This window comes from Ailuropoda melanoleuca, chromosome 2 (assembly GCF_002007445.2).
Source record: "Ailuropoda melanoleuca isolate Jingjing chromosome 2, ASM200744v2, whole genome shotgun sequence".
NCBI lineage: Eukaryota > Metazoa > Chordata > Mammalia > Carnivora > Ursidae > Ailuropoda > Ailuropoda melanoleuca.
Window position 1 is genome coordinate 180,199,196 of NC_048219.1, and position 19,285 is coordinate 180,218,480.

Genomic DNA, 19,285 nt, shown 5'->3' on the forward strand with positions numbered 1-19,285 from the left:
AAGGCACCTCACCGTGGTGTCCAACCCGATTCATTTCCCGGCTTCGGCAGCAGGGGCCAGCAGAGCACAGACTTTGGCAAATCCCTCGCTCTCTCCCTCTCCCAGGCACAGAGCTTCCTGACCCCCCTCTACACACATAACCACCCACAGAGACACAACTGAGGACAGACCCTGCAGTTCTGGGGGAGGGTTCTTCTCTTCCAAGTCTTCCTCCTTGTACCCTATTCCAGAGCCTCTGGGACAGGGGCTGGAGGGGGCAACTTGTGTGTTCAGGGGAGGAAGGGAGGCAGCCTTCCTCAAACCCAGCAGGTCCAGGACTCCTCTTGGAAGACACTGCAGCAGTGAGTCCTGGGGAAGAGAGAGGCTGGGCCACGAGAGACAGAATGAGGGAAAAACCGACAGAATAAGAGATAGAAAGCCAGAGAGACAAAGAGGCAAAGAGATAGAGAGGGAGACAGAGACAGAGACAGAAAGAATCAGAGAGACAGAGAGACACAGATAAAGACAGAGAGACAGAGGAAAATGGAGAAAAGCAACAGAGAGTCAGAGAGGAAGAAAAGAAGATCCAGGTAAGGCAGAGGCAAATAAAGGCAGAGACGAACCAGCACACACAGAGAATAAGAGAAATTAGACAGAAACACACAGAGCCTATAAAGGGAACCAGAGAATCAAAGGGGCAGACGGACAAAGGGATACAGGTGCCAGCTCGAATGAGCCCCCAAAGGCTAAACCTGGGCAGATTGGAGCACCACAATGCAGAATGATAGCAGTGGCTTCAATGAGTCCAGGCAGATATGGGAAAGAAGTGAAAAAATTCAAAGTGTGATGAGAAACAGAAGATTTACAAATCTCAAAGAACCTTGCCACACCACGCTTCTAAATTACAAAAGGGAAAAAAATAACTTTGCCCGTCAGTCTCCTTGTTCATCAGGGATCAAAGCGAACATGACCAATAATGGTATGAAGGGAAACCGAGCAGCAAGAGACGCTTGGAGAACAAGACACAGACGCTTGGAGAACAAGACACCACATCTGCCGTGTTCCTGCCAAAGAGCCACAGGCTGAATCTAATGAGGAAGCATCAGACCAACCCAAATCGAGGCAAGTCTACCGATGAACTGGCTTGTGATCATCAAAAGTGACAAGGTCGCAGAAGTCAAGGAAAGACTGAGATTTCCAGACCCATGGAGCCTGAAGAGATACAACAGTCAAGTGCAGTGGCTGACTGGGAACTGGATTCTTCCCGTGCCCATAAAGGACATCATCAGGACAACTGGCCGCAGTTTCAGTGGGGACTGAGGACCAGACGGTAGTCATGTGTCAACGTCAGGTCCCTGCTCTGATGGCTGGGTTGGGTGAGGTAGGAGGAAGTCCTCGTAGGAAAATTAGGAAAGCATGTAGGGGTGGTAGGGCACTGTGTCAGCAACTCGCTGGCAAACTGCTCAGGAAAACAAGTTCTTTGCACTATATTTGCAACGTTTCTGAAGTTTCAGACTGACTGGCTCAAAATTCAAAAAAACAGGCAGACAGAGATGACCGGGAGGCGGGACGGAGTAGAGATAAAGCCCAGGGCAGAGGTGGAGAGATGGGAGGGTCGTGGAATCGGGAGCCCCGCACTGCCCCCTGGTGGCTAAACCAGGCAGCGGGGCTTGGGTCCTGCGAGTCCAGAGTGTGGGGTTCTAGGAGCTGTGCTTCCAGCTTCTGCTGGGGGCGGGGCGGCAGGCGGGGGATGCAGGTTGGGGGCAGGGCACTGTCCTGCACTAGACCTCACTCAGTGGACCCCATCCCACAAGGAGGGGCAGGTGAGCCCCCTCCATTCTGAAGTCTCACCACCCATTTGCCCATCTCAGCCCCTGCCTGGCAGCCTTCCAGATAATCTCTGTCATAGACATTCCAGGGAGGGGGCCCAGCCCAAAGTCAACTGCAGTAGCCCAGCCCTGGGCTGGGGGGAGGTGCAGGAAGGGGACTTGGGGTTCAATTTAAGACCTGTGTGGGGAGGCAGGCAGGAAGCCCTAAAGCCCAATCTTCTCAGGCCTACTCCAGCCATCCCCCAAGCCTGCCTCTCCCACCTGGTAAAGTCAAGATGAGCTCCCCATTCCAGTTTATCCCCTAGACTTCTCTGTCTATACCCCAAATCCAGCTCTTCCCCCAAAGCCCACGGAAGGAGGCCTTCTCCCCAGAGTATAGTTGGAGCAGTGGAATCTCCCAAAAGAGGCTCCCGGCTGCCCAGTGAACAGATGGGGAGCAGGCAGAGCCTTCCAGGCTGACAAGCAAACGCCCAGGCTTCTCCCCTGGGCCCTGGGCTTGCCTGCCCTGCCTGCCCAAACTCATAAATGGGAGTTTACAAACTCTCTCCCCGCACAGGCTTGGAAAGCAGGAACAGAGTTGCACATACATTCTCTTGCCTCACTCATGGCCTCTGTAAGCAGCCTGTGGGCCAAGGCCCAGCTCACTCCTGCCCCTCCCCCCACCTCATTCTGGCTCCCTGGCTGAAGGAGCACTGGGATGGGAGTCCAGAGACCTGCTCTCTAGGCTGGTGACCTTGAGAACATCAGTGGCCTTCTCTGGGCCTCATAGTCCCCAAATGAAAATGATGGGTTTGGACAAGATAGTCTGAGTACAGAAAAGAGCAGGGGAAACGATGGGCCAGTTTGAGATGAAGAGGCTGGAGGAACTGGGGGGGGGAGACCTGCTCATGGTTACAGAGAGGGGTGCCTAATGAGATATCACCCGTCCAAGAGAGGCTGGGGGACCCACGTGGGAGGGAGGAGGCCAACCCAGCCACCCCCAAGCAGGAGGCCCCAGGCTGCGACCGGCACTCTGCAACATTGGCTTGCCCGGCTGTAAAATGGGTGGCTGGCAATGTCGTTGAGTCACCCACAGAGGTCTGAAGGTTCCAGTTTGCTGGAGGCGAAAGTCTAGGGTGGGTGAGCCTTAAATCTTCAGATATCTGAAGGGGCTGTCATTGTAAGAATGGACCAGACATGATCTATGAAGTTACTGAAGGCAAAACAAAACTCAAGGGGCAGAAGCCACAAGGCCACATATTAGACGCAAGGGGTACAAGAGCTTCCCAATGACAGCATATGTTAAAATCCCGACGAAGAAGAAACCTGGGGGTCTGTCACCTACATGCCCTCCCCAGGGTTACTCTGCAGATAGGGGCAGAGGATGTGAGCGAGCCCATGGATGCAAAGCTCTGCTCAGGGGTAACCACGTGTTACAGCAATGCTCATCACCGTTTTCCCTGACAAGCGGCAGACAGCCTCGCAAAGTGCTCCCCCACCCTTCCTGGGGGACCTGGGGGAATCTGGGGGGCAGAGGAGAAGTCACAGCTGCAGAAGGAGCTGCCTGGTGTCTCGACATCCACCTCCCTCAAGAGCCAGAGCCCAGAGAAGGGCAGAGGTCCCAGCCGGGAAGTCACTCCTCCCCACCCTCCAAGCCCAGAGCCCAAGCCCTGTGACAAGCCCACCCACCCAGCGTCCGAGGGCTTTCCTGGGCCTCAGGGGGATCCTCTCCTTCCCACCCTCCATTCAGCACAGCCAGCTTGCCAGATATTTCCAGCCAGAGGGGCGTGGCACATCTGGCTGGGACAGCTTTGGCAGGAGTCCTGAGCCCTGGGGTGGGAAAGGCTGTTTGTTGGTTCCTCCCTGCCCCATGGGGGCGGAGTGTGGTGGGGGTGGGGAGTGAAAGGGGACTGACAGCCCTTGGGGTCCTCCAGCTCAGGCCTCCAGCCCCTTCCACAAGAAACTACCCCAGCCCTGCCCCCACCAGGCTCCCAGTGCCTACCCTAGGAGCCCGGGATGATGTGGCCAGAGGGCAGAAGTCTGCAGGCTAGTCAGCCTTGGGGAAGAAAAAGCAGTCCCTAGAGAGTCCATTGGCCCTCTCCCCGCCTCCTGGCCATCCACCGCTGCACACCTTGCCTTTTTGGGTGGGGACACCAGGACATGGTTGGCATCAGCTGTCATTTCTGTGGGGGAAGACTGGGACTCCCCAAGGAGCCCAAGCCGGCATCTGGGAGACCCCAGTCACTTCAAGTGCAAGCTTTCCCCAACCCCATCTCCCTTCACATACACACCAAAGTTCCTTAACCGCCACCCCCCAATCTGCTAGCCAGCTAATGGCCTGACGGTGTTCTTGGTCGCCCTGATGGAAAACTCTGAGTCACCCCCAACTCCTCCCAGCCCTCCACCCTCCAATCCAACCAGCTGCCAGACTCCAAATTTTGCTTCCCGAAAACTCTCTGCCTTTTGATTCCGGGGCTTCTGCCCTATGGAAGGCCTTGTCACTTCCACCCACGGCTATTGCCACAGCCTCCTGGGCCCCCGACACTAGGCCCCTCCTCCCCACACAGCCTCTATGCAGCCTCGAAAGAGCACAGCTCTGTGGGGTCACTGACACCCCCATTCACCCCAAAGTGCTTCCATGCCTACCCATGCATCCAAGATGAAACGTGCACTCCCTCAAGCCAGCAGGGGAAGCAGCCTCGGTCCATACCCAGCCCACCCTGCCATCTCAATCCCCACACCCTGCTCCCAGCTCCCTGCCCTGCATCCACTGTGGAGCCTCCGCTCTGCTGTTCCCTCTTCCCAGAATGCCCTTCCTCCCCTCTCAGCCTGCCAAGCTTCTATAGGTTCTAGAAGGCCACATTCAAACCCCATCCCCTCAGGGAGATTTTCCCAGATACTCTCCCCCTGCACAATACTGTCTCGGAGTCAGACTCTCCACTGATGTCTTTTTTATTTTGAAGGGTTTGGAAGCTCTGGAAAAGATGAGCGGACAAGTTCCCATCACCGTGATTCACCGTTTGCTAACGTTGTACCTCTTTTGCCTGCGCTGTTTCTCGCCTCGGCCCCTACAGAAAGCCCGCTCTGTTGCTCACACGCAGGAAATCCCGCATCAAGGCGCAGGAAATCCCGCATCAACGCGGTTCCATTCTCTAAGGTTTCGTTCCTTTTCGAATTTCCCCTTTTGCCCCATTCACATCCATCATAGCTGGGTCTTTGGTCTGGTTTTGCTCTGGGACTCAGGATCCATCAGGACCCCGCATTACATTTCCTTGCTGCATCTCCTTCAACTTCTTTCATCCAGACACACTACTCCACCTTTTCGTTTCCCTTTTTTGAAGACTCTGGGCTGTTTTGCAGGAGGTCCCTCCATTTGGATTTGTCTGCTTACTTCCTCAGGATTCCATTCAGGCTGAGCACCCCACCCCCCACGCCCAGGCGCCCCTTCCTCTCCTGGTTGCACTTTCCTGGTGCCCCATCGGAGCCCACTCCACCATATGACTGCCCCTGTTCCTCCCTTGTTAGCGAGGTGGCCCCAGGCAAGTGAATTAACCCCGGTCTGCCTCACTTTACTACTCGGTTAAATGGGCTGATACTAGTAACCTCCCACAGGTTGTTCTGAGACAATGCCTGGCACACGGCGAGCACGCCCGAGGCGTGGGCTACGTTTCATGTCATCTGTCACTCATGTGTGTACTAAACTAGCACACCGGGGGCACGTGTCTGCCGGGACTTTTGTTCCATGTCCCTGTGCCCTGGAATGGTGTGATCCCTGAACAAGTCTGAAGGAGCAAACTGAATGGACTCGCTGCCTGACCTCAGATTCCCCACGTGTAATTGTACCTCACACCCACTGGCCCATCCTCGGGGAGAGGACACGGGTCACCCCCTTCACCAGCCACAGATGCCAGGCTGAGATGAGAGCTCTTTGACTCTGAGTAGCCCCACTTCTTCGAGGAGGGAGGAGGGTAGGGGTCGCACTGACTGAGCTCTCCCCTGGGACAGGGGCACTTGCAGAGGCTTGGGAGCCCCAGATTCAGGCCCGGACTCAGGTTCCCGAGCTGGACGACCTCTCCCCTCAGCTTGCCTCTCTCTCCCCTGCTCAGCAACTTCATAAACTGCTTCCCCACGTGCCTGAGCAGCCAGTCCCAGGTCCCTTTGTGTGCCCTGAAGTGAGTCATCTCCTGGGGTGGAAGGGCTCAGAGATCAGACAGGCTGAGCCCCATGCGGGGGCCAGTGCCATGCCAGGGGCTGGCACAGATTCCTTCACTGACCCCTCACAGTGACAGCGAGCCTGACGAGCCTGCTCTGGACACACACAGAGGGCAGAAGGGAAGAGAGATTCAAATCCAAGTCTGTCTGAGCCCGGGTCCCAAGTCCCTAGCCACTGCACTCCCATGACAGTTCATTGTCAGTGCCCCTCTGCCCAAAGCCCCACACACACACACCCCCGCCAGTTTCCCCGGTCCTCTCCATCCACAGTTATCCTTACCTGCTGTACTTGGACTTCTGAGCTCTCAGCTTCACCCAGCATTAAAGTTCACCTTTCCTAATACCTCCCCCTCCTCCAGTCCAGGTCAGGTCCTCCCTTATCTGCCCACACAGCTTCCCTCTTGACAACACCCACCGCATTGTAATCCTTAGCTCAAGATCTGCAAGCTTCTTGAAGAAAGCAGGCACCCCATGGTCATCCGTGAGATGGATGGACGGGCCACAGGTGGATGCGAGCCTCCGTGGCCCAGTGGCTAGACGGTTTCGGCATCACACACAGCACTTTCCCAACAGCAGCCACTGCCCCGGCCCTCAACCCAGAGCTCCGGCACCCTGCCAGCCCCTACCCTTCCCTGTCTAGGAACACTGAACCCAGAAGCCATGTGGGCCTTGGGCAGGCCCCTTCCCCTCTGTGGGTCCCCTTCACCATGGCCGGACCCTGGAACTCTTGTCCCTGCTCTTCACGCCTTACAGAATCACACTGGGTTCCAAACAAAACTGGGGAAGTCGAGGACCTGCACTCAAGGAAGGCACAGAGAGGCTAAGTAACTCGCCCGAGCACACAGCTAGTAAGTGGCATCGAGGCAGGCTGTCTCCAGAGCCCACACGCTGACCCTTGTGCAAGCCGCCTGCTGGGGAGGGCCCCGATTGTTCTCGGCCTTCGCATCATTCTCCTGATTCTCCTGGCCCCCTTCACATTACCCCACATACCCTGCCCTGAAGGATTCCCAGGATGGAAAGCCCTCGATGGGGGCCCAGGACAACCCAGGCTCTACTTCTGCTCTAGCTTGCTGCGTGGCTCTGAAAACATGCCATCAGACAGTAAGAGCTAGCATTGCTTGAGCCCTGATGGTGTGAGAGACATTATTCTAAATGGATGCATCTATTAGCTCATTTAAAACCGAAAGACGCTCTCGGTAGGTGGGGAAACTGAGGCCCAGAGATGGGAAGCCACTTGCCTAAGGTCTCACAGCTAGCAAGTGGCGGGGCCGGGATGGAAGCCAGCCCGATGCACTTGCTCTCAACACTGCAGGAGAACAGTGAGGTACTTGTCCCTGATTTCGTGCCTCAAACGTCATTCTGAAAAGCTTGCAAAAGGAGGGTTTTATTTCAGGCCCCTGTCAGTCTCGGGTAGCCCTAGGTCCCAAGCCCCACTTATCAGGAGGCCCCGGGTGAGCACAGCCCTCACAGGCCAACAAAACTGCAGAGACAGCGAGTTCAGAACCAAGAGGTCAGACTGGGCTCTCTGGCAGAAACTGCATGCTGAGAATGTGCGGGCTCGTGAGGACGCTTCTCAACAAAACTGTGTGCTTCGCACTGGGAAGAACACCAGCTCCAGAAGAGAGCCGTTACATGGTCTACAGCTGCAAGGGGCCTCTGAGAATACTCTCCCCACTGCTGTGAGGTCCAGAAAAATCCAGTGTCCAGCCTGAGGCCCACGTGGCTTGCTCAGGGCAGGGCCAGAGCACTCGCCTCCTCCCCCTTCCCTCTACTCTCCGCCCCCCCACCCCCGTGTTTCAGCCCACCACCCTTGATAAACTCCTTCCCAGTTCCAGAGAATAGAGTGTGAGCCCTTCTGGAAGGAAGAGCCCGCAGCTCTAGGTCATCGGCACAACACCAAAAAGCCTCAATTAATGGGCATGTCAATTATTTTCTAAGGACGCCATCCTTGAATATGTAATAACAGGAGCATTTGATGAGGAAATCAAGTCATGCATAATATGTAGCTATGCCCCTCCACTAATAAAGCGATTCTTCTTCCTCGAGCCTGGGAAAACCATGCAGATACACTGCTCCCCGGAGGAAGCAACTGTACCTATCCCTGTCCACGTAGACGGGCGCACACGCACACTGGGGCACCAGACCGCTCTCTTTCAGACCATGCCTCAGTTTACCTCCCTGAGGCTGCAGACTGGCCTAGTTGTTGGCCTCAGAATAGCTGGGCAGCCCCGGGCAGTCAGGAGCCTCAGAGGTGGGGTCCCATCCCACAGCAGCCATCCCAGGGAGATCCTCCCCGCACGCGAGATCTGGGTTCAGGGGATACCACGAGCCAAGTGGGAGGTTTCAGAGCAGGGGAAGGACGATCATCTACTGAGCACCTACTGTGTGCCTGGGCACCCGATGCTTTGACATCCATTACCTCTGTGCTCATCCCAGGCACACAAGGTGTGTTTTATGATTCCCACTTGACAGACCAGGAAACTGACTCACGAAGGGAACTGTCTTACCCCAGGCCCATCTGGTAAATAATGGAACCAGGATTTTCACCTAGCCCTGTCTGGTGTCAAAGTCCACACACTTCCCACCACCAGCTGCCTCTCAAGGCAGAAGCAGCCCCCTTGGCAAGGTCTCCAGGGCTTCTGTGCTCGCTCTCCATAACTGGTGCCATCTCCCCCTCCATTGCCTGTCACAGACATATACCCCAGTCCTGCCCAGAAGAGAGGAAGGTGGCTGGGAGAGCTGCCTGGGCAACTGTGGGGGAGGGGGGAGCCAAGAGCCCTGACCCGGCCAGAACGGTGCCCTCTGTCCAGTCCACACTTCCCCAGACTCCAGCCACCCCCCGCCCCGCATGGGCCATCCCCTCTGCCCAGCCCGCTCTCACTGCTCTTCTCGCTCTCACTGCTCTTCTCGCCACAGACAAGTGCCCACTGGGTTGGCCCCCACAGGGCTGGGAGGGACAGGGCTGGGAAGGGACCAGGACAGAGAGCAGGGGACGGGCTTAGAGGCACCAAAGTGGCAGCATCCACACCTGCTTTTGGTCACCAGCACCTTCCCCCAACTCCCAGAAAGGGCAGTAAGAGCGGCAGGCACTCATGCCTACCTCTCAGCAACTCCCTTCACTATCCTCATTTCACCCGCAGGGAAACTGAGGACTGCCAGGGTGAAGTACTTTTCCCATGACCCCTGAGCATAAGTAGCCTTTCCTCCATCCACAGCAGCCTGTCACCCCTGGAAATCTAACTGCCATCTGTCCCCTGCAGGGCTCCCCCCCCACCGCCCCCACTGCCCACCTCAATCCTCAGCACTGTAGGCAAGCCTTCCGGAGCTTGTCCGAGGTAGGGAGGGAGCCGGAAGGGCCTAGAGAGATGAACTTGGCCAAGGCTCCCATTTTACAGATGTCAACACCAGCCCAGAAGACCACTGGTGCAGCCTCTGTGCAGGACGTTCCAGGCTCTCTCGGTCTACTCTTCTGACCCACCCCTGCACCCGAGCCCCACACTCCACCCGAACCCCTCGTTCCAGCCCCCTCTCCCACCCATCCCTCTCTGCCCCCAGGACACCTGGCTGCCCAAGTCTGATCTCCCACAGCTGCCCCCAGCCTGGGCTTGCCAGGGGACTGGCTGGAACAGGGGAAGGGGCAGGAAAGGCCACATCTGGATCCTGGGCCTAGAGCCCCCTCCCCCCAAGCCAGCCATCACTCTCTTTAAGACTGACATGAACCTCAGCCAGGGATGACTTCCTCGCCCTCCTGACCCCTCTGCATGCCTTCACCCAGCCCAGACAGCCTAGAAGCCCCTCTGAGGAAGGGGTCTCCTGCCCCTGCCCCCACCCGTCCTGTGGCAGTCAGGACTCTCCCAGCCCCCCTCTCTCCCAGGAGACTTTTAACCTCATCATGTGGCCCCCAGACCCTGCCTGCCCACCCCTCAGGCACCCTCACCCCAACACACACCTTCCGTCAGGCAAGAAGGGAGAAAGAGGAGGCAGTGTTTTCCTCTTCTGGGCAGGAGGGGAGGGAATCAGGAGGGTCTTGGTAAGGATGGGAGGCCTATAGAGGATAGAAGCTGATACTGAGTCTAGAAGGGATAAAAGTGATGGGATCGAGCAGAATTCTCCACAGCCAGGCTCCCCCAGGTTTTATTTGCTAGGTCAGTGTCTCCTGTTCCCCAGACCCCCAGCACGGCCACCCCCTCCAGCTCCAGCTGAGCAGCGGAGGGGGTGAAGTATTTTCCCCCCAGTGCGGGGCGGGGGTGGGGGGCAGGAGAGGCTCCAAAAAGCAACAAACTTCTTGATGACTTCCTTCCACTACAGCTCCTGGACTCAAGTGGAGGCAAGAGAGGTGGAGAGGGGGCATGTCCTGACCAGTAGAACCAGGGCCTAGGCCCTATTGATGGGGAAGGACTACAGCTGAGGGCCAGCTCTAGTCAGTCTGTCCTCCTGTCGGTCAGCAAGAGGCAGAGAGGCCCTCCAACTTCACCACAAACACCCCCACGCTGGCTCTCAGCCTAAGGTTAAGATGGACGGGAGGGGGGCCCTGCGACCTCCTAGCTAAAGCAGCCGGACCTACCCAGAGCATGCAGGACAGACAGATCCACGTCATCTTCAGCGGGTGCCGTCCCTCGGGCCCAGCCCAGAGCCCGCTCACGGCCCCCCTGAGCTCACAGCCCCCACGGAGCAGGCAGAAGGCAGCTCTGAGAACGAGGCTGCTTTCCTCCAGCCAGCATCTGCCGGGCCTCTCACCCTGCCTGCCTCCAGCTCACCCTCCCTTCTTTTCCTCCTCCCCCCACTCCACCCCCTTGTCCCAGCCTCCTGTCTCCTCCCTCCTCCCAAGCTCCACTGGTGGCGTTGGGGGTCAGAAGCCCTGCTTTGCAGGGGGGTGTGAAGGAGAAAGGCAAAGGGACAGCTACTGGAGACAGCTCCCCCCGGGGCCATCACTGTCCACCCTGCACCCCCACCCCCACCTCCAGACACTGTGAGCCACCAAGGCTCCTCCTGCGTTCTGGCCTGATGCTGGCAGGCCCGGAGCCTACTGTCCTCATTGCAGAGCCCCCCTCCCCGCCCCCAGACCACTGATGAACAGACAGACACAATCTCTATATCCTGGGGTTCCCTGGCTCCGTCCCATCTCCTGAGTACAGATGCATGCCCTCCTGCCCTGGGAACACACATTTATTTACACACACTCAGCAACAGGCTTTAACACAAGAAAAACCAGGCCCGAGACTGTGGGAGAAGGGCCCTGCCTCCAGGCTGTGGATTTCAGTCCAATTTTTTTCCTACTTCTTTTTTTTTTCCCTTCTTTCTTTCTTTTCTCCAAACATCTGTCCCAGCCCTTCCTGCCCTTCCTAAAGGGAGCCCCGCTCCAGGCTCCTGCAAGAGTCTGTTTTTCTTGACTGTACCCTGGGCCAACATTTGGTTTGCATTTCCCCACTTCCTCCTCCACCTCCCCTGCTCCCCCTCCCTGGGCCCAGTTTTCACCTCCCACCATTCCACCCGCCTACTTCTCCCCCTCAGTGTTCCCCTTCCCCTCCAGCCCTCCCCTTCCCTCTCCCCCACCTTAGCTCAGGGGCGAGAGTTTGGGGTCCAGAGCAGGGTAAAAAGTAGGGTGCAGAATATAAATGTATTCCCAGGGAGCACTGCAGGGGAATCCAGCAAAATCTGCTCAGGCCCTCATTGTCTGGATGGCCCCCTCCACCTTCCCCCCAAAGACTTTCCTCTTTGAGCTCTGGCCAAGGCTGGACCAAGTGAGGGTGGGTGGGGCTGGTGAATCACCCGCTCTGCTTTTTGGAGCCTTCCAGGGGAGGGAAAGAGGGCTCAGCCCCACCCCCTTCTGTAGACACACACACCAGGACACACAGTCCAACTCACATAAACACACAAAATGCTGAGGACAGGGCCCCACCCAAAGTAGGCACTTTGAGACCACTTTCCTAGATTGAGTAATCTGGCGAGAAAGTCCTCACACTTCGCTCTTCTGCACAGGCACAAGTGTGCTGGGCGTGCCCCTGGCATGTACAAAGGTTTACATACCCCCTGACTCTCTCCCCCCTCACCCAAAAGCATACCCTTGCCACCTTCTGTCAGTACCACACACGGTGCATCCCAAGGGTTCAGTCTCTACAACCGGCCTCTCCCCTCAGCTGGACCTGCCCAGCTAGGTGTGTGGGCCCCCAGTCCAACCAAGACATTTAACCTGCCTAACTCCAGGAAGAGAGGGATCCCTTCACACTTCTTCTGGGGAAAGCCTGCCACGTGCGGAAATGCAGGTTGTGCACTGCACAAGGGATTGACACTGTATCTTCTGGTGATTCTGAGAAGTCAGGGGAGGACACTGAAGCAAGGTGTCTGATTCTGGTCCTTCCTGGAGCAGATGTCTGAGTTCAGAGTCTTTGTTCTGGTCAAGGAGACAGGGTGGGGAATCGGGGTCCCTTCTGGGGGACCCTTTCTCCTATCTCTCCAAGTCTCTCCGAGTCCTTCTGCAGAGCTATGGAGCTGCAAAAGGTTTTGCCCCTCCACTGCATGCCCTGCAGCATCACGATACCCTTCGATTCCCCCACTCCAGCCACCTCGCTTCCAAGCCCACTGGGGCTCACTGACAGTTTGGCCGGTACTGAATGCGCCAGGGTTCCACGCATAGCTGACCCTGCAAGACCACTGGGGGTGCCCACAGACAGACCCTCCTGTGAACCTTCCCACCCTCTGCACACTGGAGCCGTGGGCAAGCAAGGAGGAGTGGCTTTCAGGAGGCCTTTCGGAACCCACCCCCCAGTTGCCACCACCAGCCCTTCCAGCTTTCCCACAGCTTGGAGGGCTCAGCCAGCTACATCCTGACATCCCAGTACCCTGGTCCACCCCTGTCTCCCTGCCTGCTCCCACAGCCCTTTGCAGCTGGCGTCACTAGAAAAAGCGCCTCCCGGCAGCTATCTCCAAAGTTCTGAGAAATCACCTTGCAGCTTCCCAGAAATGCTGGAAAACAAGCCTGAAGACCAAGTCACAGTGACACCAACTTGTCTGGTCTCCCACAAAGCCCAAAGTGGCCCTGAAGACCTCAAGCCAGCTCCTTCCCCAGTCCCCTCAGGGTGTGGAGGACCCTCGTGCTGGGGGTCCCCATGGAAGAACCCTCCCCCAGAATGTCCCCATCCCTCTTTTCCAAGCCTGTCAGGGTCTCTCCTGTATCTACACCTCTCACTGTTGGGAAGTCCTCCCTGTGACCTAACCACCATCCACCCTGTTGAATGTTCAACTCTGCCACCTGAGGTGGCTCTAACTCTGTAATGACCCCTGTTTCTCGCTTGTTACCCATTCTTCACCCTTCACAGCCTGGTGTGCCCTCCCCCACCCACACAAGGGGAGAGGTCCCTGGGCAAGGGCATGCCCTGTGTTTTGTGTCCCCACAGCCTGGCATACAACAGGTACCAGACATGGTTGAAGAATGAATGAGTCAATCTATCAATCAATGGGTCCTAACGCACTTTCCTCCTGTTAGTATCTACTGTCCCCTTCCCAAACCTTCCTTCTCTCCCCCTGACCCCCTTGGAAGGGCCTTGGGTAGTCCTGCCTGTGCACGTTTGCACACACCTGTGATACCCACCTATCTTCAGCACCATCTCCCCCTGCCACCCCCTGGCCTCTGAGCTCTCTCAGGCCACGGACTCTCAGGGGGCCCGGACAATATTGCTCAGCCCGGATTCCCCGCCTTGGGCTTGGACCAGGGTCTTGTCTACAGCAGACATCAGGGACACGCCAGTGGGCTGGCTGGATTTTCCAGGCTGGGATCCCAGAAGCCTCAGAACCCACCACCACCCCGTGCCACGCCACCCCACTGCCTCCCCACTGCCACGGCCAGGCCTGGGTTCCACTCTGCTCCCCCATCTGCACGCAGAGCACTTCCCGCTTAGCTGCCCTTTAGATCCAGACCCAGCAGCCAGCAGCAGAAACAGTTCTCCAGGCTCAGGGGCTGGCGCTGGGCGGAGGTGGACTGAGCCGGCGCAGAGGGATGGGTGAGTGAGGACGGCAATGAAGCCCAGGGGCTTTGTGAGCCTGACCTGACACCCCCTCTCCCAGCCTCATTTCCTCACCTGCAAAATGGCCCAGCTGATGGCCTCTCAGGTCCCTTCCAGCTCTACCTTCTGTGATGCCCCCAAGTCCCCAGGCCGAGGCCCCAGGTCTCTCCAGTCCATTCTTCCTAACCCTTGACACTTGTCCATCAAAAAGTTCTTCCTGTTGTCTGGCCCATCTCCTACGGTAGGATTGAGCCTTGCCTCTGTCACTACCGGCACAGAAGCTGGAGGTCACAGAACACTGGAGATGGAAAGACTCAGGCTCAGCTAGCAGTCACAGTCAGGGTCACGGTCAGAGCCTTCAGGGGCCTGACAGAAGTTAAATGAGAGGAGCGGGAAAGGGGTCGCTGGGGACCTTGGGAGGGCAGCCCCGGCTAAAGGGGACACACGCTCCTCAGTGACCACTGTGGCATCAGGGACATCTGACAAAAGACCATCAGATCTTTTGATCTCTCAAGAGGCCCCAAATCTATATTATCATATAAAATCTTTCATACAAAACATGAACAAAAAAACCAAGTTTTGAAATGTTGGCTTTAAAAAAAGAAAAAAAAAAAACCATTCTGCCAGCCAAATTAAACATGTCCACTGGGAGAGTCTGGCCTTTGGGGCACAGCTTCTCTAATCGAGCCCCCTTGTTTAACAGATGCCAACGCTGCAGCGGAGGGAGGTCGCAGAGCTGGTCAGAAACAGAGCCCGAGTCTCATGGTTCCCAGGCCCCGCACATTTCCCTAAGCAACCTGCCATCCAGTCACTGTGAGACCAGAGTCATGCTTCCAGCTTCCTGCCAACCCTGCAGCCCATAGCCTTCCTCGTAGGGGCCGCTCACACCACAGCCTTCCTCCCAGTTGGTCCCAGACACCCCCATCAGATAGGCAGGTGTACTTCTGGCTCTGGGGTTCCTCTCCAATGCCCAGCTACAGATCCTAACAGTATGGGACACGCAGGAGTCTGACACCAAGCACGCGACTACTCTCTCTGTAGACGATACGCACCCCCCACCCCCGCCTTGCCCCAGGAAAGATCAATATTAACTAATCAGGCACTTCACTGTGGTCTCCATTCACGGCTCCTACCAGCTCTATTTTACAGATGCAGAAGCTGAGGGACAGAGAGGTTCAGCAAGCTGCTCAGAGTCACACAGCTAGGGTCTGCAAGAATGGAGACCTGGGCGACTGACTCAACATCTCATGGGTACTGAGAATGTTCCTGCCGCTCCTGTAGCAGCAGTACAGTCGCCCAGGGATGAGGGGCTATGGTCCCATGTGGCGCTGCTGTGTTAGCTCTCCTCCCACTGCTAATGCAAGGGCTGGCACTGCAGCTCCGCAAAGGGGGTCGGTGACCCAGGCCCAGGTCTGGCTTGGGTGGGAGGTGCAGGGGGCAGAAAAGAGGGAAGCCAAGGACAGTGCTGCCACAGGGTTCGGGGTAAGACTGACTGGCTCCCTTGTGGCTCCGGAAGAGCCAACAAGAAGAGAAAAGCCGCAGGACTCGCAAGCTCTAGGGCCCGAGGTCTGGTTGAGCACAGGGTCTGGCCTCTGCTGCCCAGAGAGCCTCCTTTCAGGTAAGCTCTGCCTCTTCACCCTGCTTGCCAGCCCCGTACACATGGGCCTTGAGTTCCGCAGTGCACGAACCCTAGCATGCCTCCACGTACCACCGCGTGGGGTGCTCACTGCACAGGGTGCCAGGGGTCAGTGGGGGCTGAAGTCCCATCTATGCTCTTCTCACCAAGCCCGGCATGGGACACATCAGCCCGCAGCATGAGGCATCCATCAAAGCTTACCAAGGCACACTGTGGGCTGGGGAGGTCTTGCCCCTCGCCCCCATGCCTACCACCCCTCCAGTACGAAATGGAGGTCACCCCCTTGCATTCCGAAAATCTGGTTGCTCCCTGAGACAGAAGAGGAGGTTCCAGCTGGGCCCTGCCTGGGCCTCAGTTTCCCTAGCTGACCCAGGAAGGAGCATCACTCACATCCCTTTCCCGTAACCTGCCCTCCACCAGCACCCAAGGTGGGGACAGAGTCTGGACCCAATCCCAACAATTTTTAATAACCTCTTTCCCAGGGCTCTGCTCGGTGATCTTGATCTCTCCCCCAGCTCTAATTTCCTGTCTGACTCAGGCCCTCAAGGGCTGGGTGGAGGGAGTGAGGGAGGCAGCTGCAGCCCCAGTGCCCCGCTCAAATCCTGGCCCAGGAGGAGTTCGGGTCACCCTCTACCTCCGCAAATGAGGAGTGGGGGATTGCTAAGCGGCCTGGGGTCCAACTGACCTGGTCCTGGCTGGCCATTGCCCGCTGCAGGCTGCTTTTCCCAAATGTGAAAACCCGGCTCCGCAGCATCTGAACTCAGAGTCCGCTGGACCGTGGATGGGGCTCTGGCCCCGTGCTCCACAGCTGCGGCGCCTGCCTCCCAGCCAATCGCTGGGGACAATGCATTTTGCTGGAAGATTTCAAAGCACACAAAGATTTTGGGTGACTGGGGCGGAAGCCTGCTGGCACCTTTCCCTACTGCGGAGGGGCAGAGAGGGAAACTGAGGCCCGGAGGCAGCCCCTGGGAGGAGGAGCTGAACATTCCATCCCACGAGATGGAGAGAACGGATTCTGGGAGAAATCCCTCCATCCCCACATACCCCAGTCCTGGCCTGTCTGGAGGTCCACAAGGAAGGTGACCCCAGCTGGAAAGGCACAATGATAATCAAGATAATAGCCCTCATTTTTATTGAACACCTACTATGGAGTAGGTGTTCTAACGTATTGCCTCATTTAATCCTCACAACAACCCAGTGGGGTAGGTAGTTTCATTATCCCCATTTTACATGGTGAAAACTAAGGCACCGCTGGATCTAGCAATTTGCCCAAGGTCCACAGCTAGTAAATGGGAGACCCAGGATTCAAAGCCAGGCGGACGGGATTGGCACCTGGCATTCTCAACCAGAGGGGTGGACTGCACCCCTCTCCCCCAGCATGACAAGGCCCCTTCTGATTCCCCAAAGGAATGCAGAATGGATCAGAAGACCAGTTCCGTGTTACAGGACCCCCAGTCCCTGAAATCCTTCCCTTCACTGGACACTTCCAAGGGCTTACTGCATTGCTCTTGGGGTTTTCTCTGCCACTCCAGGGGAGAATTTAAGGTTACACACAGTTCTTCCAGTTCCCTACTCTGCTGGCTAGCTATGCCCCTACCTCCACCCTCTCCCCAACCTCCCCCTTACACACACACACACACACACACACACACACACACACAAGCAAACACACCCTGAAGGCATTGTCAAGGAACGTCTCTGGGAGGATCTCAGGGGGAAAGATGCTCAACCAAGACACTCCCACCCATAGACCCATAGCACTGCAGGTCCAGGCGACCCCTCCACCCTCCCTAGCCCAGCTACTGCCTGCCTCCTGCCCTCATCCTCTCCCTGTTCAGTTCCCTGGTCCCTCCATCCTCTGGGAAATCCCTCCTGAGTTCACCAGCCCCTGCATGCCCTACTTCCATCCCACTCTGCTATCCCCCAGCCTTAACTCTGGGTCCTCTTAGCCTAGTGGGGGAAGAAGAGACATTTCCAGGAACTCGTCCTCCCTTCCCACCAAAACGTAGGAGGGATGCTGAAAACCCTTAGAAATGCTCCTCTGTGCCCAAATCCCCACAGACTTCGGTACTATCCTTCAGACTTCTGACCCAAACTCAAGATGCGCTGGGGGAGGGGCAGCCACCCCTCCCTCAGGGCATCCGGGCCGCACGGGGAGGGGCTCCCCAGGAGTCCCCAAACTCTGATGAAAGCCAGGCTGACAGGGGTCAAGACGGTGTGTCCCTGAGGGTAGGAGGGTGATACTTGAGCCGCGGAGGGGACTCGGCAGGGAGGGCGGGGGGGGGGNGGGGGGGCGGGGAGCCTGGAACAGGTGCTAGGTGAGGCAGAGGGCTTTTACCTGGCTGCGGAGGCAGAAGCGCAGGGGCAGCAGGCAGGAGAAGAGGTACTTGCCCCATCGGATCACGCAGGAGAAGCACCAGCTCAGCCGAGTCATGGCGACCCCAGGGTGGGCGCCTCGGGCGGGCGCGAGGGTGTGGGGACGAGCACCGGCCACTCCGCTCCCGGCGCTGGGTTGGGGTGGGGAGAGGAGCAAGGCGAGAGCCCGGGCCCCCGGGAGCCTCAGCCCCCCGGGAGCAGCCCGAGTGTCCGGCCCCCTCTAGCGGGAGCAGCGGCCCCGACGTGGCTCCATCTCCCCGGAAGCCCCTGCGGGAGGCGCAGGCCGCTGCGGGCGCTCCCCTGCTCCGGGACTTCCTCCGGCGGCTCCGTGTCTCTGCCCCGCGGCGGCGTGACAGCCTCTGCCCGCCTGCTTGCCGGGCGCGCTGGGGGGCGGGCGAGAGCACCCCGTCAACTTGGGAGGCTCGCGGGGCGGCGCGGGAGAGGCGGGTCGCGACGGGGCAGAGGCGGTGCCAGACGCCGGGCGTCCACCTGTGAGCGGGGCACGGTGGCGGTGCTGGGAGCCCGGGCGGTGGCGGCAGCAGCAGCGGCATCGTGCTCCAAGCTGCAGTGAGCGTGTGAGCGAGCGAGCGTGCGTGGATTCCCTCCAGACCTCACTCCATTCGCATATTGCTCCCCAGAGCATGATGTGATTAACTTCAACGGAGGCCACCGGCTTCCAGGACAAGCAGAAACACCTATGGGCTGGGGCATGCACATGGGGACCCTGAACACAACCCAGGCCAGCTGGCCCCACTCACCACCAACCTCGGACCCTGGCCACACTCAGACTCCTCTACCTGGAGCTCTCTCCAGGCAAGTCAGTGAGTGAGGGAGTTCTGAGCATCCAAAACCTGCACAGGTGGGAGGGACCCAGCCTGGGGCCGGGGGCTGAACCCGCTCAGACCCAAGAGAGCTGGACAGGCCCCCTCTGGCTATGGCTGAAACTCCTCCTGCTCAGGGTTCAGGGCGCACCACTCCCCATCGTCACTGTCTGTCCTGCCCCGCGGCTGCCACTGGAGCCCGGGACCGTCCTCTGCCTCTGCTGTGCTCAGATGATGTGAACAGAGGACGAGGCCTCTCAGGAATATTGTTTGGGGTGAGCATACTGTGCCCCTGGAACTGAGAGGTTAGAAGAGGGAAGTGAGAAGGAGGTGAGGGAGAGAGAAACAGAGCCCCAGAGGGACAAAAGCAGAGAGGACAGACCGGAGAGCCAGTCTGCGGAGAGTGGACAGGCAGCCATGAGCTTTGCCCCTGGTCTGCTGCTGCAGAGAAAA

General features: G+C 57.8%; 1 protein-coding gene across 1 annotated transcript in view; it reads right to left on the minus strand.

Annotated features, from left to right (window-relative positions):
- TNS1 (tensin 1) overlaps positions 1 to 18,084 on the minus strand; it is a 192,203-nt gene extending 174,119 nt beyond the window's left edge. The window contains exon 1 of the mRNA XM_034642527.1: positions 17,974 to 18,084. Within this exon, the coding sequence (XP_034498418.1) occupies positions 17,974 to 18,069 (96 nt within the window). The 5' untranslated portion in view covers positions 18,070 to 18,084. The remainder of the gene's footprint in view (positions 1 to 17,973) is intronic.
- Between the last annotated feature and the right edge of the window lie 1,201 nt (positions 18,085 to 19,285).